The sequence below is a fragment of the Coregonus lavaretus genome (genome assembly GCF_964263955.1).
Source record: "Coregonus lavaretus genome assembly, chromosome: 5".
NCBI classification, from domain to species: domain Eukaryota; kingdom Metazoa; phylum Chordata; class Actinopteri; order Salmoniformes; family Salmonidae; genus Coregonus; species Coregonus lavaretus.
This window is the reverse complement of record NC_139992.1, coordinates 41,593,221-41,605,606: the sequence shown is the minus strand read 5'-3', so window position 1 is coordinate 41,605,606 and position 12,386 is coordinate 41,593,221. Positions and strand designations below refer to the sequence as shown.

The window sequence follows — 12,386 nt, the reverse complement described above, 5'->3', positions numbered from 1 at the left end:
TTATGCTCACTCATCTCATAACGACCACATACATTTTTGATGCAGCAATTTTCTGTACTTGTCTGGCTTGGAGTTCTTGAAGCCGTTTTGATAGGAACCCTCAAAGAAATACCATCTCAAAAGATGTTAAAACAGCAATCGGACTTAGTATCAGAAAGAGGCCTCCACAATAATTCCTGTTCACAGCCTCCATTCACAGTCTGAAATGCCAGACATCCCCCTACACAACCCTCTGTTCAACATCTCTCAGATTTTACCCTCGGGCCGTACCAATGAGAATTTCCCGGTGGGGTCTGGGATAAACCACTTCTCCCACAGGTCCAGGTGGACACAGGGGTAGTCCCAGGGCTTGAAGCGGCCATTCCAGTGCAGCAGGTGCGCCCCCTGGAGGAAGGTCTCAGAGTAGCGGGTGTCTGGGCTCCAGCCTATAGGAAAATAAAACCGAATACACAGTAAATCAGCCTCTAGAAGTGACATCCTAAATTGACACCCATGCCTGTGTACAACAGCCATACATCTCTATCTCTATTCATGGCTCTTCTGTGCTGTGTACGAGGTGTGTGACGACGTCATCAAGGTGAGGCGATCTCACCCAAGTGTCGGACGTGCCACAGAGGATCGATGATTGTGTATTTGTCATGGAACACGATCAGCATCGGCGGAGTCGCCACGCCCCCTGCCATGGCACTGCTGTATATGTTTTCCCTAGAGAGGAAAAGGGGGAAGAGAGGAGGAGGAGGAGGGGTGCATTCAAGTAGAAAATGAGTATTTAATTTCTCTAATCATGATATTCAAATGAAATAATGTAGAACTGAATAGAAGTAATAATAATCTTTCATAGGAATATCTGTTTATTATTATTATTATTATTATAGACAGCAGGGTTAATTTCTTCTGGGTTCACCTGGTCTCAGATCAGTTTAGTGGTGATGTGGAAACTTATGATCACAGGTTCACACATACTTCTCTATTCACCTGAAGTTCTCCTCCATCCATTTCTCCAGCTGTTTGGTGATCTTCTGTTTCTTCTACTCCCCAATGTCGGCCACAAACACCCCAGGGTTGAATGAGCAGTCGCTGGGGTTGATCCTCAGGTCCCTCACTTCCTGTTTCCTGTAGTCCAGGAAGCCCATGTATGTTGTCTGGGAGACAGGATCATTAGGGAAGGAATTTGATTTGGATTCAGAATCGGAGACAAACTGATAAAGTTTTCTCAGCATTGAGATCTATGAGACAGCTGGTCGGGTTGTTATTTCAGAAGAGAATTAGTGAGTATCTTCTTGGCTAGGTATAGGATAAACTCAAGTTCAATATATTGGCCTTTACTGGGATTGATTGTAGTAGAGGTACCTCTGCTCTTATTTTGGCAAACAATGCCCTCTTGTGGCTAAGAAATGACACTGACCTGCATGCCCACACTGCGCACCATTTCGTGGGTGGAGGGCAGGTCACAGTCTGTGGCGAAGGCAGCAGCATGGCCTTTCTCCAGCTTGGTATGGTACAGGTCCTTGATGTCACCTGTCATTAGTGAATGTAAATACTGAAAATACAGACACCCATTTATTGCAACTACAGCTCAAGTTAAAACTGGACTGAATTGCACAAAGATAAGGACACATTTCTGTACCTTGCACAATGACATCGTCGTCTAAGTAGATCACCCTCTTGTGGCTGATATCAAGGAGCGGCAAGTAAAAGCGTACAAAGTTGAGCTGCAAAACAACCAAAACATGGACTTTAGGGACCGTGACTGTGGTTAGGTTAGAATGACTTCCTATGTGGGTGTATGTGTGTACTCACTGGGTGCAGCAGATCTGGTCGGGAGGAGTCTGGTTTCACCTTCCCTTTCAGAACCATGGGGTTGAACTCCAGAATCTTATACTTGATGCCCTTCAGCTTGGTCTTCTCTATGTACTGTCTATGAAGACACACATGAAGACAAAGGAATATAATGACAGTTCAACTCACTCCATTTAAAAGTAATTTCTCAGTTGTCCTTTCGAGGCCTTTATTGAAACAATTCAGATAATCAATTAATGAAAGCATCCTGGGTTGGAACTAGGAACTGAAATTGCTACAAATCAAGTAGTGATGATGGAAGGGGGAGGGATTAGTGTGAAACACCTTGTCAGCTTGATGGCATCACGAAGAGTGACAATATAGAAGAACACGATGGCCTCTGTGTTGCTATGGATGCTGTTGATGGTTGCCATGGCACCGCCCATGCGTTCCTCCGCAGCACAGATGACCACTGGGATGTCATCCTCTCCCTCCGCAGCCTTCTCCACAGGAACTTTGGGCGCACGCTCTGGGTCCTTCCTGGTTTCTGTGAGGGAAGTACAACCAGTCTGGGCTTGGCCAAGTAGTCACATCTATTTTTAAAAGCTATTACAACTATTCAAGGAACTCCATGAGCTTTAACATTTCAATTGCAAAGTAATTTGCCCCCTAAAAGCTATCCCATAAGCGGCAAAGGAAATGCTTCTCTTTAAATAAACAGGCATTCATAGCCTCGTGTCAATTACTGTTCTTGGCAGGTTCTAGTCCTGTTTCTTTCTCTTGCCGTGGCCTGCACCTGGCTCTCAGGTCAGCGTGTCTTTAGAGTGGGACCTGTTCTTACCTGTTTAAAGAAGCTGGGGGGAATTACCTGTGAGTTTGAGTTTGGGCTGAGACAGGCCTCTGAACAGCTTACTATGCAGGAGTAGACACACTATGAGAACCAGCAACATGAGCAGGATATGGTTTACTGTGACACAGCAGAGAGAGAGAGAGAAACGGACCATTCAATAAAGTACACTTGAGTCATTGCAATGTCAGATGCAAGGGAACTGAAGCAGAAGTCCTTCCAAACTGGATCAGTTCAACTTATGCACAGTTTCCACTATAATGCTGTCACCTCTTATCTAATCATGCCAGATCACATATTATTGTACCTTGAGATACTCAAACAGGGCTCTCATCTGTACCCTATCAAAACCTCTAATCTTTTACGACTCATCCTCCAGGTGCCATGACTAATTCTAACTTTTTTTTTTTTTTTTTGTTTTTTTTTTTTACATTTTTAGCAGACGCTCTTATCCAGAGCGACTTACAGGAGCAATTAGGGTTAAGTGCCTTGCTCAAGGGCACATCGACAGATTTTTCACCTAGTCGGCTCGGGGATTAGAACCAGCGACCTTTCGGTTACTGGCACTACGCTCTTAACCACTAAGCTACCTGCCGCACCATAACTAATCTAACTAATAAAATAGTTACACCTACCCTTCTCTCCCTATCCACACACCTCAACCATGTGTCAGCTGTAGTCAACCTGAGTGGCATCAATCTTGTTCTGACACATTCACCCCTGGATGACCTAAACTGTCTGCCTCAACAATAACAACAAACTATTCATTAAAATCTTGCTTCACTTCTGGAAAATTGAAAGAACCAGGCTACCAGCTGCCCTCTGTGCCAAAATCAACTGTCTGCGTTGTTTGAGTAAAGACATCTGTTAACCTTCTAAGTAAAGCATAGACTGTATAAAAGAAGGGTGTAGAACAAAGCACAACTGTTGTGGACACTAATTTAAAATCCTTTAAAGGTTGCATCATGTATTGAATGTGAAGAACAGAGGACTGAGATGATGAAATGGGACTCTTTTCTGGGCTCCCTTTCCTGGTTACCTCATCAGTGTTGAGGAACATTTGGGATTGGCAACACACACACACACACACACACACACACACACACAGAGTCTCAAACATAATTTATGGATGTGTTGGAAGCGTTCCAACTCAGCTGAGGTAAAGTATACTCCAGAGGAATCTGGGGGGTTGTGCTTTAAAATGGCTACACTGATCTCTGCTACAGGCACCATGTTTATAAGAGTGGAACAAAACCCATTATTTACATTCAACAATGTTTTTACTACTCATTGAATATACAGTACCAGCCAAATGTTTGGACACACCTACTCATTCCAGGGTTTTTCTTTATTTTGACTATTTTCTACATTGTAGAATAATAGTGAAGACATAAACTATGAAATAACACATATGGAGTCATGTAGTAAACAAAAAAGCGTTAAACAAAACACCCTTTGCCTTGATGACAGCTTTGCACACTCTTGGCATTCTCTCAACCAGCTTCATGAAGTAGTCAACTGGAATGAATTTCAATTAACATTTGTGCCTTCTTAAAAGTTAATTTGTGGAATTTCTTTCCTTCTTAATTCGTTGTGACAAGGTAGGGGGGTATACAGAAGATAGCCCATCTCAACATCAACTGTTCAGAGGGGACTGTGTGAATCAGGCCTTCATGGTCGAATTGCTTTAAAGAAACCACTACTAAAGGACATCAATAAGAAGAAGAGACCTCCTTCGGCCAAGAAACACGAGCAATGAACATTAGACCGGTGGAAATGTGTCCTTTGGTCGAGTCCAAATTGGAGATTTTTGGTTCCAACCGCCGTGTCTTTGTGAGATGCGGTGTGGGTGAACGGATGATCTCCGCATGTGTAGTTCCCACCGTAAAGCATGGAGGAGGAGGTGTTATGGTGTGGGGGTGCTTTGCTGGTGACACTGTCTGTGATTTATTTAGAATTCAAGGCACACTTAACCAGCATGGCTACCACAGCATTCTGCAGCGATACGCCATCCCATCTGGTTTGGGCTTAGTGGGACTATCATTTGTTTTTCAACAGGACAATGAATGAGTAGGTGTGTCCAAACTTTTGACTGGTAGTGTATATGAAAAAGTAATGATGTAAAAACGTGTATGGGCAAGAACAATTACAACATCCTGTGGTCACTCACTTTTCCTCAAAAGAGCCATTGATCATGTTTCTTCCAGCCACATCTGAAAAGACAGAGAGAAGCAGTGAGATTCAGAGGCAGACAGACAGACACTAAGACAAAGAGTAAGCGAGGGAGTGCCATATTCCTTGGCATTAGCGCTCAGTTGAGGATCCAGAAGGGTGTCTTCACAGACATAAATCCTTCCCAGAGCATGCCCCAGATGTGCTCCCAAACAGGATCTGGTAGTCCTCTGAGAGACACAGTCCTCACAACAGCTGTTAAATACAGGAAAACCCCTCTGACACAATAAACAATCTGACAAACACACCTCCAAATCAACATTAATAGTTTAATATTGGGCTTCACCTGAGCCTGAGTTGTTTACCTGTACCCCTCAGGGTACCTCGCCTATCCACAGGAGGTACTTAGGAAGAGTCATAAGAACATAGGCCTAATGATTGGTTGCAGCTGAGGGGGCACAAGATGGAGTACTTTGGGCAGAGTGAAATGTGATTGGGGGTACAGTAAATAAAAACAAATGTTGAGACCAACTCAAATCAAATCAAATTGTATTTGTCACATGCGCCGAATACAACAGGTGTAGACCTTACAGTGAAATGCTTACTTACAAGCCCTTAACCAACAATGCAGTTTTAAGAAAGAATAACAAACAAAAATACACACAAAAAACAAAAACAAAAAACAATAAATTAACAAATACAACAAATACAAAAAAATAGAAGAATATCACAGAAAAATACAATGTAAAATAATACGGAAAAAAAGTTACAAATAATTAAAGAGCAGCAGTAAAAATAACAAACGAAACTGGTTTATAATATAAAATCATTTGGTGGGTCCTTATATTTGTGCTATTTCACACATGTAAAAGTGTGTATTATACGCATGTGTGAATTGGAGATGTGTTTTTCTGCATATCCCAACTCCCCCTGAGACACCCTCGGAGAGTAGGGTCACGGCCGGGTCACCATTGTCCAGCACCCCTGGCGCAATTAGGGTTAAGTGCCTTGCTCAACGACCGATTTTTCACCTTGTCGGCTCAGGGATTCAAACTAGCGACCTTTCGTTTACTGCCTCAATGCTCTAATCACTAGGCTACCTGCACCCTAGTCTGTTTCCACTGAAACATTTGCTGATATTTTCTGCCATGAGGATCACATAGCCTACACGGTATGATAGTCCACACACCGCAACTGCAGAACTGAACAGACATGATAATTGCATGTCATGACTTTTATAACTGGTCACTCTCTATATTACTTTATCAGTATGGTAAATGTATACCGTAGCCCAAGGTGTTGGCTAATACAGTTATATCTAATGTAGTATGCAGTACATCCTGTACTGTTTCTCTCTGGGACATACATAGCACCCCAAGGGTCTGGTGACTGCACGCATGTGGATCTGGTTTTGAAAAGCCTCTTGGTGCTTCCATCCTAGGGGCATTTTTCAGTAAGCTTTTGTCTGTCTCTCCCAAGAGGCTATATTTCTATCCCTCGATTTATTTTGCTTAAATTCTAACTCTCTCGACACTGATGTTTCTCAGTCTCTCTCACCCTCTCTGTCTCCTTTGGATGCAATGTGTAAGTAAACAGTAGAGAGTTGAGATGTAAACTACTCTATAAACAATCTATAAAAGTGACATGACAAGCTGTGTTCTGTTTGGAGCTGGATAAACCAACAAAAACTAGTTCTGCTGTGAGATCATCATACTGTTCTATTCTGTCCATTTTCAGAGAAAATACTGCCACTCCATTGATGTAAGATGGAGATAATGGTATCACTATTAGTTCAAACTTTTCACATATGCTGCAGACAGATTTTCTGGGCAAGTTCTCCTCTGTAGAAAGCATTACTATCCAAGACTGAGCCAGTATAAATGACTTGGTAATGTTTCTTAGTGCTTGTAAAATAACCATTAGGTGAAGTGTTTTGCGCTCATGTTCAATTTCCTCTCATACATAACAATGTTATTGTCTTCTACAACAATTACATAAAAAGGGTGACAGAGTTTTGGATTGTGTTCATTTGTTTTTAGGGGTTCCAGACTCTTTTCAATGTTCTCTACACACATTTTAATGCTCTTTGGGACAACTTTCTTTAAACTAATCTAAATTATAATTAAATGTACAGAGATGGATAGCCATAGATATGGCTTAATCAGGGGTTTACAAGATTAAGTTGTTTTTAGTAGCCTTACATTGGTTTATGTAACAATTGCACAAATGAAATAAAAAAAAGATCAGATTAACCTATAGCAATCTACTCAATGCATCACACATAGATTATAATAATGATTTTTTAAAAATATGTATAAATATTACGTTCATAAAAAGAGGTGTGTCTCCTCTTCTAGCTTTAGAGCAATGCAGGCTATGCACAACAACGCACACTTTCTAAGCAAAACTCTTCATTCAACAACGTGTAATAAAATAAAGTAATTTACCGGGAGAAAGTGCCACAATTATTCTCACAGCTTCAGTATCCACCGGTCTCTGCGCATGGTCTTGAATAAATGCTACAGACAGAATCTCCTTCACCCACTCAACTTTACAACATTTTTTTCTTCTTCTTCAGGAAGATCTTTCCAGATGTGCCTACTCTTGTTCACCCATGGAAAGCTCCGCGGGGGCCACATGCCTTTGGTTTGTAGATAATTACTGAGATTGTATTACACTTCATTACACGCCATGTTTTTTAAATAGCCTATCTTTACATGTTTTGGCCTATTGTAAAAAGAAAAGTAGATCTATAGGCCTACAACTGAATACGTTTACTATATAGGCCTACATAATTTGAGGCAACTACCATTGGAAGCAGAAGTTATTATTTACAAAGTTTAAGTCAATAAAATGTAATACACCCCAAACTATGCATTATCATTCAATATAAGTTATTTTGAGAGTAATCACTATCAAAGACTACAAGCCCCAGTGCACAATTCTGCTACAGCCTACTGGACGATCAGAGTATATCACCGAATTTCTTGCTGAACATGATGCGAGCTATTTTAACCCATAGCCTATGGTAGAACAGTGTTGTGCATTGCTTTTACGCATTATTGTCAAGTATTAAGTTCATATTTCCTATATTTTGCGTTTGCGCAAAAAGTAGAGTAGAACTCAAAAGAAATGTGTAGGCTTTTGGTTGACCAACAATTTAACCTACTTGTCACCATGCAATTCCTAGCTTCTGATCAGATACAGTATCAAGCTATTTTAGCAGTTTAAACGGTGTCAACTAGTTAACTTTAGTAAGTTGATATGTTCAGTGGATGATGAGAACGCATTGAAATATTTAACCAAGCTTACCCAGGATGGCGAATTGTCCACGCTTAAAAAGGAACTTTGTGGCAACATTGTTGCACATTTTGTCAACAAGAAACATTTCGGGAAATCGGGTGATAAGTTGTTGCATTATGCCGCCCGTCATGGCCACTTGGACATTGTGCAATTTTTAGTAAAAGAGATCGGGATGGACATAGAGCTGTACAATACCGACTACAAAAGTGTTCTGCATGAAGCTGCGTCCATGGGACAGGGGGAGTGTTTGAGCTATCTGATCACCCGAAGGAGCCAAAGTAGACTGCTTAAAAAAGGCTGATTGGTGAGACATACATTGACACGCATGCCATGTGCAAACATAAAGACGACGTTATTCCTATATTTTTTAACCAAATAGAAAATAAGTTGTAGGTTTTCAAGTATGTTTTGGCTAAAGGTATATTGAAAAACACTTTTTTTCCCCTAGGCATTTGTCCCCCTTCGATAGCTCAGTTGGTAGAGCGGAGGACTGTAGAGGCTAAATGCTGAAATCCTTAGGTCGCTGGTTCAAATCCGGCTCGAAGGAAACTTTTTTCAGCCTCAACAATGCAGTACATTATCAATCAAATGCCAAATACTAAGTCCAAAAATAACAATAAAAAGTGGAAGAGAAAAGGTCATACAACTAGTTGTGAGATGTACACAATAAAATAAACAGTATGATTTATAAAATTATTTTTGTCAAATTATGATGACCGTTATATAAGTAGTAAAGTGAGAAGTGACTTGGTCTAGCAGCTTAAATAAATAATAATAATAATAATAATAATAATAATAATAATAAATAGTAACAGTAGTGGGTGACCTTGTGTGTGTGTGTCATATATCAAATAACAAATAAGTTGTTCTAAGATTCGATTAAAGTTCTGGTTTCAATTTATCATATGGGTACTGATTAATTGAATGACCAGAGTCATATTCATTAGAGAGCAAATGGAAGCAACCAGCCGAAACGGGGAAGAACTACCAGAATTTGTCCAATAAGAGAGGCTTGTTTTTTGTTTTCTGTTGCAAAACGTTTTGCTACCGTGTACACTAACGAATACGATCCTGCTTTTTCTTCTTGTATGTATCTCCCTTCGATAGCTCAGTTGGTAGAGCGGAGGACTGTAGAGGCTAACTGCTGAAATCCTTAGGTCGCTGGTTCAAATCCGGCTCGAAGGAGATGTTTTAATAGGTCCATGTAATATCACCCTGCCTGCATAGTACACCATTTTCAACACACTACTATGAACATAACAAAGCATTAATTACTACACAAAATTGGGGTGGGAGGGTGTTGTTGTTTAAAAATTGGCACATTTTTATTATTGTTTTTATTGATTGTATTGCCTTTGTGACCCAATAAAAACAATTGTTCACCAAAAAAATTACCTCACACAATGCAACACATGCACCTGAATTGAGATATATGCAACTCTGGTCCACCATCGTGACCCACCTCTCCTTCCAAGACCCCTCTGATGATGGCCTGCACCCGGAGGAACCTGGGTGTGATCCAGGAACTGCTGTCGCATGGGGCTGACCCCACGCTGAAGAACAAGGACGGCTGGAACTCTTTCCACATCGCCTGCAGGGAGGGAGACCCAGCGGTCATACAGCACCTCCTACTGGCCAACCCTGAAGTCTGGAGGACAGAGAGCAAGACGCTGGGGACTCCTCTGCACACTGCAGGTAATCATTGTGCTAACAAATCAGACATGTCACAGGTCTGGACATATTCACAGGTATTTTGAACAATATGCATAACATATCACCGTTTTTTTCTGGTTCATTATGCCTTCTCTGTCTATTCTCTGTTCCTACAGCGATGCACGGCTGTGAAGAAGTGGTCAGCATCTTGGTACAGAGGTGTGTTTGTCTATGTGTGTGTGTGTGTGTGTGTGTGTGTGTGTGTGTGTGTGTGTGTGTGTGAGAGGAGGTATGAATTAGGATATGTCTTACTTAGAGGGTTTGCATGTTTGTGAGAAGGCATGTTAGAGTGTCAGAGTTGAGTCTCTGTGTGTTAATGTGATCATGTGTAATTGTGTGTGGGTGTAGCGCTAACTGACCCTCACTTATCTGTTTGCAGGTGTGGTTATGTTCCGGATGGCAGGGACAGCTGTGGGGTCACTCTATTTATGGACACAGTGAGGAACGGACACATATCTGTGGCCAAACTACTGCTGGAGAAGCACCAGGTATACTGGAGACTCTGGCGGAAAATACAATTTCCATCTATCAAAACATAGCTGAGATAACTGAGATTTGCACAAAAAAACAGCTTGTGTGTATCTCACTCAAATTCCACCATAGTCCCATTAGGCAAATGTATCCACCTAAACCACTCCAGTACCAATGCACATTGAATAAGGTACTGGCACTGACCAGTATATACTTGCATTCTCGTGTTTCTTTAACTCTCATCGTAGTTATTTTTATTATATTTTCTATCTATATTATTATTGTTGGGAAAGAGCTCTCAAGGTAAGAATTCCACTGCACTGTTTTACACCTGTTGTATCCTGTGCACGTGGCAAATCAACTTTAAAACGACTAAAAAGTAGCATTTCACAATGTTGTTTCATAACATTTTCGTCCTCTAACCCCATTACCGATTTTGTGACTATGCTGTGTGTGTGTGTGTGTGTGTGTGTGTTTGTGTGTCACACAGGCCTCTCCGACTGCAGCAGACGTCCTGGGGGCCCAGCCGGTGCACCAGGTTGCTGTCACAGCCCAGGAGGAGGCGCTAGAGTTCGTAGTGAGGGACCTCGGAGTGGACGTGAACCAGACAGCCACTGACATGCAGCTCACTGCCCTGCACTACGCTGCCAAGGTTAGCTCTATTCTGTAAACGTCTATTATCAGGCCTATACTGTACATAAAGGCAAATTGTGGCACATATTATATCATGCCTGATATTTTAAATTTTCAGGAGGGCCACACAAGCACAATCAAAACATTCCTCACATTAGGAGCAGACCTTCACGCCAGGGACAAAAAGGGAAGAACAGGTACTGTAGAGCAGTGGTTCCCAAACTGTGGGGCAAGGGGTCAGCAGGGAGGGCGCGGGGTTGCCCTCCCCCCCAAAAAGGAACTCAGTCCGGCTTTAAACGTAGTCTTGAAAGTTGTAATAGTAGAATGCAGAAGGTGCCATTTCGAAATTGGGTAGTGCATCATCAGTTCCTCTGGTCATGTTAGTCATTGCATACCTTAGAGAGCTATTTATAACTTGTCAGAAATGTCCAGATCAACTAGCACATATCAGCTAACGTTTATTTATTTATGTTTTTTTAGCCCATAGATATTGTTATACTTTTTTTGTCACTCAAATATCACATGAATATACATTATGATAATTGCACTTTGCTTGTAGCAATACACTTTAATTCTCGGGTCCCGGGTTGGATCTCGTAATTTTGGGTCTGTGGACCCGTGAAGACCTCAACCCTGTGTGTGCACTGTGCAGATCTCTGCACCAGCAAGTATCTGACATTGATTAATGAATCTACTGCCCGTGTCTCTCTGTGCCTCCACCAGCTCTTCATATGGCGTGTACAGGGCAGCATGCAGAAGCGGTCAGGACACTCCTACAGCTGGGGCTAGTAGACAAGGTGGATGCCTCGGGCACCACTGCTCAACAGCTTGCCAAAAAACCAGACGTGCTCAAAGTGTTTGAATGTGATTTGACATAAACTACTGTCTGAATGGAGAATCAATAAATGATAGACATTAATGGTATTCTGGATGGCAGATTGTATTTAAATAAAATAATAAAAATAATAACTTCATATAATTTATTTCTGTGTGGATTTTGTTGATGGGGAGAAAACCAATACAGTGCCTTCAGAAAGTATTCACATTCCTTAACTTTTTCCACATTTTGTTGTGTTAAAACATGGGATTAAAATTGATTTCATTGTAATTTTATTGTCAGCTGTCTACACAAAATACTCTGTAAGGTAGAAGAAAAATTCAAACATTTGTAAAAATATATATATTACAAATAAAACACTGATATATCTTGATTAGATAAGTATTCAACCTACCAAGTCAATACATGTTAAAATCACCTTTGTCAGTGATTACAGCTGTGAGTCTTTCTGGGTACGTTTCTAAGAGCTTTGCACACCTGGGTTGTACAATATTTGCACATTATTCTTTTTAAAATTCTTCAAGCTCTGTCAAGTTGATTGTTGATCATTGCTAGACAGCCATTTTCAAGACTTGCCATAGATTTTCAAGCCGATTCAAGTCAAAACTGTAACTAGTCCACTCAGGAACA

The 12,386-nt window shown here is 41.2% G+C and overlaps 1 protein-coding gene and 1 pseudogene across 3 annotated transcripts; one reads left to right on the top strand and one right to left on the bottom strand.

Moving 5' to 3' along the window:
• Positions 1-163: 163 nt before the first annotated feature.
• Positions 164-8,330, bottom strand: LOC311130013 (glycosyltransferase 8 domain-containing protein 2-like; annotated as a pseudogene). The gene is made up of 10 exons (XR_014615322.1): positions 8,111-8,330; positions 4,797-4,839; positions 2,648-2,746; positions 2,125-2,326; positions 1,801-1,918; positions 1,628-1,712; positions 1,406-1,518; positions 976-1,142; positions 593-705; positions 164-425 (listed from the first exon to the last, which is right to left on the bottom strand). The product of XR_014615322.1 is annotated as a glycosyltransferase 8 domain-containing protein 2-like (transcript).
• On the top strand, positions 7,994-11,862 carry LOC311130015 (ankyrin repeat domain-containing protein 16-like). Of its 2 annotated transcripts, XM_084162614.1 has the most exons (7): positions 7,994-8,405; positions 9,577-9,796; positions 9,931-9,973; positions 10,194-10,302; positions 10,776-10,937; positions 11,037-11,115; positions 11,642-11,862. In XM_084162614.1, the coding sequence occupies exons 2-7, from the start codon at positions 9,586-9,588 to the stop codon at positions 11,794-11,796; spliced, it is 759 nt and encodes a 252-aa protein (XP_084018740.1). In that variant the 5' UTR covers positions 7,994-8,405; positions 9,577-9,585; the 3' UTR covers positions 11,797-11,862. The 2 variants fall into 2 exon arrangements, with proteins under 2 accessions (XP_084018740.1, XP_084018741.1); XM_084162615.1 differs by lacking the exon at positions 11,037-11,115 and having other exon boundaries at positions 8,317-8,405; positions 11,642-11,787.
• The last annotated feature ends 524 nt before the right edge of the window (positions 11,863-12,386 follow it).